General features: G+C 40.4%; 1 protein-coding gene across 1 annotated transcript; it reads right to left on the bottom strand.

Annotated features, from left to right (window-relative positions):
• Positions 1-222: 222 nt before the first annotated feature.
• On the bottom strand, positions 223-4,785 carry LOC141206944 (basic phospholipase A2 PLA-B-like). Its single transcript, XM_073664314.1, has 4 exons — positions 4,626-4,785; positions 4,313-4,457; positions 2,397-2,497; positions 223-1,634 (listed from the first exon to the last, which is right to left on the bottom strand). The coding sequence occupies exons 1-4, from the start codon at positions 4,657-4,659 to the stop codon at positions 1,426-1,428; spliced, it is 489 nt and encodes a 162-aa protein (XP_073520415.1). The 5' UTR covers positions 4,660-4,785; the 3' UTR covers positions 223-1,425.
• Positions 4,786-5,557: the final 772 nt, after the last annotated feature.

Genomic DNA, 5,557 nt, shown 5'->3' with positions numbered 1-5,557 from the left:
GTAATGTATGTACACAGTGAGTGCACCAGCAGAATAGTGAGTGCAGCTCTGGAGTATAATTCAGGACGTAACTCAGGATCAGTAATGTAATGTATGTACACAGTGACTGCTCCAGCAGAATAGTGAGTGCAGCTCTGGAGTATAATACAGGAGGTAACTCAGGATCAGTAATGTAATGTATGTACACAGTGACTGCACCAGCAGAATAGTGAGTGCAGCTCTGGAGTATAATACAGGATGTAACTCAGGATCAGTAATGTAATGTATGTACACAGTGACTGCAGCAGCAGAATAGTGAGTGCAGCTCTGGAGTATAATACAGGATGTAACTCAGGATCAGTAATGTAATGTTTGTACACAGTGACTGCACCAGCAGAATAGTGAGTGCAGCTCTGGAGTATAATACAGGATGTAACTCAGGATCAGTAATGTAATGTATGTACACAGTGACTGCAGCAGCAGAGTAGTGAGTGCAGCTCTGGAGTATAATATAGGATGTAACTCAGGATCAGTAATGTAATGTATGTTCACAGTGACTGCACCAGCAGAATAGTGAGTGCTGCTCTGGAGTATAATACAGGATGTAACTCAGGATCAGTAATGTAATGTTTGTACACAGTGACTGCACCAGCAGAATAGTGAGTGCAGCTCTGGAGTATAATACAGGATGTAACTCAGGATCAGTAATGTAATGTTTGTACACAGTGACTGCACCAGCAGAATAGTGAGTGCAGCTCTGGAGTATAATACAGGATGTAACTCAGGATCAGTAATGTAATGTATGTACACAGTGACTGCAGCAGCAGAGTAGTGAGTGCAGCTCTGGAGTATAATATAGGATGTAACTCAGGATCAGTAATGTAATGTATGTTCACAGTGACTGCACCAGCAGAATAGTGAGTGCTGCTCTGGAGTATAATACAGGATGTAACTCAGGATCAGTAATGTAATGTTTGTACACAGTGACTGCACCAGCAGAATAGTGAGTGCAGCTCTGGAGTATAATACAGGATGTAACTCAGGATCAGTAATGTAATGTATGTACACAGTGACTGCACCAACAGAATAGTGAGTGCAGCTCTGGAGTATAATACAGGATGCAACTCAGGATCAGTAATGTAATGTTTGTACACAGTGACTGCACCAGCAGAATAGTGAGTGCAGCTCTGGAGTATAATACAGGATGTAACTCAGGATCAGTAATGTAATGTATGTACACAGTGACTGCACAGCAGAATAGTGAGTGCAGCTCTGGAGTATAATACAGGATGTAGCTCAGGATCAGTAATGTAATGTATGTACACAGTGACTGCACCAGCAGAACATAGATGTTGAATATCTCCCCATGATGATATCACTGCAGCCTTCTTGGTTGTGTCCTCGGTTTCTAATAACAATTAATTGGAGGAATACAGTGTAAAGTTCTTATGAGAACTGAGTCATTAAAAATGAACTCATTTTGAACAACCACTTCTTAAATAATGATTTATCACTGCATGGATTAATTTTCCTGTAACACTTTTCTCCATATTTTGTGTTCTCTTCTGAATTCTCAGGGTTCATTAGACACATCGCGGTTTTCCAGTCGCACTCACACATTTGTGTGGCACATTCTCCTATGTACCTATTCCGATCTGCGGGAGTAACAGAAACATTTATCATTATGGACGATCCGTGGCTGAGACATGAGACAAAGGAGCTGTAATCTGATTTAATAGTGAATGGAGCTGACAACAAATTTCCAGTTTATGTGAAAAGAATGAAAGAAGGTTTATAAAATAATTGAGCCGTGATAAAGCGACTTCTCGTTGACTAAATAAAGTTTAATGGCTGCCGATTGTGAATTCAATACTTCTGTATCTTTCTAATAGGCTTTCAACCGATTAGTCAAACAGTTTGCACCATGAATGTGGCGTAAAACTGAAAATTTATAACTTCTGCCATTTTTCTGCCAGTTCTTCTAACTTTTGAAAAGTGGGTGGAGCTTAGCGGAGGGTGTGGTCGAGCATGACCCAACAAATTCATTATAATATATAGCAGGAAAATGGCATAAAGAAATATAGAAATAAACTCTGATCCGTGACTACAGCACAGTTCTGTCCCTGGTGCCCGGCAGCTGAACGATGCACCAGATTCACTATGACCTCTACGCTTCTACGGAGCGTCTTACTCCAGCGCACCCGGAGTCATAACTGGAAATGAAAACATCAGTTTTGATGAATCAGGGCCGTTATACCTAAAACTTCTATACAAGTTTAATGTCTCTGAATGAAGTGAATGAACTAGAACATTTTTATCTCTATCTAAAAAAATTGTAATCACAGCTGAGGGTTTGTTACACTCGTATCTCACAATGTCACCTTGTATCCTGACCCCAAAGAGAACGGAGCACTTACCACAAGTGATGGTCCCTTTACTGTAAGTGTAAGTGTATTTCTGATATCCAGTGAAACAGATACTGATATCATCATAGCAGCAGTTTCGTATATCGCAGCACCTGAGGAAGCAAGAGAGTAATGTCACCGGGGCGAAACTATAATATGTTCAATCCCACCTGGACCCTGCAGGCGAAAAAGAAAAAAATCCTGTTGGTCTGTAGGAGAAGACCCTTACTATTAACCCTTGTGTGTGCGTCAGCACGATGACTGCACGTTGGTCTGTCCGGACCTTGTCAGCGGACTCATCCGGATCCTGTATTAAGTGAATATCTGATGTTTTCTATATAATAGAAGCTTGTGGGGGTATCATAAACAATGGGGGACCCTCATAGACTGCGGGGGTAATTGTGGCGGTCCCTGAAATGGTGTGTGAGGGCCCTCATACTTTATAGGAACTACTCTTGGGGGACTTGAAAACTGTGGGGGCTATTATACAGTTTGATAACTCTCTGAGTAATCTAGTAGAGGTCACCTGCAGTCCTATGTAACACCACAAATAACACAGTGATAACTCTCTAAGTACAGATAATGTAGTAGATGTCACCTGCAGTCCTATGTAACACCACAGATAACACAGTGATAACTCTCTGAGTACAGATAATGTAGTAGATGTCACCTGCAGTTCTATGTAACACCACAGATAACACAGTGATAACTCTCTGAGTACAGATAATGTAGTAGATGTCACCTGCAGTCCTATGTAACACCACAGATAACACAGTGATAACTCTCTGAGTGCAGATAATGTAGTAGACGTCACCTGCAGTCCTATGTAACACCACAGATAACACAGTGATAACTCTCTGAATACAGATAATGTAGTAGATGTCACATGCAGTCCTATGTAACTCCACAGATAACACAGTGATAACTCTCTGAATACAGATAATGTAGTAGATGTCACATGCAGTCCTATGTAACGCCACAGATAACACAGTGATAACTCTCTGAGTACAGATAATGTAGTAGATGTCACCTGCAGTCCTATGTAACACCACAGATAACACAGTGATAACTCTCTGAGTACAGATAATGTAGTAGATGTTACATGCAGTCCTATGTAACACCACAGATAACACAGTGATAACTCTCTGAGTACAGATAATGTAGTAGATGTCACATGCAGTCCTATGTAACACCACAGATAACACAGTGATATCTCTCTGAGTACAGATAATGTAGTAGATGTCACCTGCAGTCCTATGTAACACCACAGATAACACAGTGATAACTCTCTGAGTACAGATAATGCAGTTGATGTCACCTGCAGTCCTATGTAACGCCACAGATAACACAGTGATAGCTCTCTGAGTACAGATAATGTAGTAGATGTCACCTGCAGTCCTATGTAACACCACAGATAACACAGTGATAACTCTCTGAGTACAGATAATGTAGTAGATGTCACCTGCAGTCCTATGTAACACCACAGATAACACAGTGATCACTCTCTGAGTACAGATAATGTAGTAGATGTCACCTGCAGTCCCATGTAACACCACAGATAACACAGTGATAACTCTCTGAGTACAGATAATGTAGTAGATGTCACCTGCAGTCCTATGTAACACCACAGATAACACAGTGATAACTCTCTGAGTACAGATAATGTAGTAGATGTCACCTGCAGTCCTATGTAACACCACAGATAACACAGTGATAACTCTCTGAGTACATATAATGTAGTAGATGTCACCTGCAGTCCTATGTAACACCACAGATAACACAGTGATGACTCTCTGAGTACAGATAATGTAGTAGATGTCACCTGCAGTCCTATGTAACACCACAGATAACACAGTGATAACTCTGTGTGTTTTATCTCTGGTGTTACATAGGACTGCATGTCACGTCTTGTATAGATTTTCACTTACCTTCGAATGCGATCCAATAATTGATCACTTGTTGTTTTCGCACATATGCAGTTATTAGGAAGAGCATCTGATATCTCTTTGCTCGTTGTTTCCTTCAGCATATCTGTGAAATCTTTGAGATGGATTATGATGCCGTCCACCGACCCTAGAAGATAAAAGCCGCCATCACTTGTTGTGTGACACTGATCGGAGCAGTCACCAGGAATGACGGATGTTACAGGGAATATTCCTCTTCTGGATCAGGAGCTGCCTGGAGATCAGTCCCTACTATATTCCCATTACCTGAGGGGCTCCAGATAATATCAGGACTTACCGAGACTAAGGAGGAGCAGCAGACAGGTTATCATTGTGCCCAGGAGACCGAGGGGGAATATCCAGGAGAAGAGGATCTGTAAGAACAGCAGATACCACCATGCTTTATATCCTCCTGATATCTGCACTACATATTCCTACCACGAGGTGGGGCTGCAGAGCGCTATCTGCTATTGGCTGCCTGGGGGCTTATTACCTAATAACAGCATCATATGATCCGGTGATCGTGTACTGAAACATTAACCCTTACCTGTACAGTGCATGTGAATTTAGGGAAACAAAATTGTTCCCACAGAATCAATAGATGGGGGAATGTGTGTGATAATGACCACGGAGTGAAAATTTAACAACACAAAATATTGGCAGAACTGTACGTTTTGGGGGGAGTAGGCATTTTCACCAAAGTAAGAATTACTAGATTATATTCTAATATATATGGACTTAAATTCCCGGCAATTTTCAGTTTTTTTTTTTTGTCTTTTCCTCCCCTTCTTCCTAGAGCCATAACTTTCTTTATTTCTGTCTGTGCCCATAGTTGTATGAGGACCTGCTTTTTTACGGGATGAGTTATATTTCTGAATGACATCATTTATTTTATCATGTGACGCCTCAGAAAGCGAGAAAAAAAATCCAAGTGAGTTAAAATTTCTAAAAAAAAAAGTGCAATTCCATAATTGCTTTGAGTTTTTTGCTTTTTTTTTCATTTCCCATCTTCACTTCTTTATATTATTTCCCATCTTCTCTTCTTATATTATTTCCCATCTTCACTTCCCTATATTATTTCCCATCTTCACTTTCCTATATTATTTCCCATCTTCTCTTCTCTATATTATTTCTCATCTTCACTTCTCTATATTATTTCCCATCTTAACTTCTTTATATTATTTCCGATCTTCACTTCTCTATATTATTTCCCATCTTCTCTTCTCTATA

This window comes from Phyllobates terribilis, unplaced genomic scaffold (assembly GCF_046119375.1).
Source record: "Phyllobates terribilis strain yellow unplaced genomic scaffold, ASM4611937v1 Scaffold_150__1_contigs__length_4496277, whole genome shotgun sequence".
Lineage (NCBI taxonomy): Eukaryota > Metazoa > Chordata > Amphibia > Anura > Dendrobatidae > Phyllobates > Phyllobates terribilis.
The sequence above is the reverse complement of the archived record's forward strand: the minus strand, read 5'-3'. Positions and strand labels throughout refer to the sequence as shown.

What these genes read in the sequence shown, in the direction of transcription:
- LOC141206944 (XM_073664314.1), bottom strand. Translation starts at nt 4,659, where the DNA reads ATGATAACCTGTCTGCTGCTCCTCCTTAGTCTCG. An exon ending in TTATTGGATCGCATTCGAAG is followed by an intron (nt 2,498 to 4,312) that starts GTAAGTGAAAAT and finishes TTGCTTCCTCAG; the next exon opens with GTGCTGCGATATACGAAACT. An exon ending in TAAAGGGACCATCACTTGTG is followed by an intron (nt 1,635 to 2,396) that starts GTAAGTGCTCCG and finishes TTACTCCCGCAG; the next exon opens with ATCGGAATAGGTACATAGGA.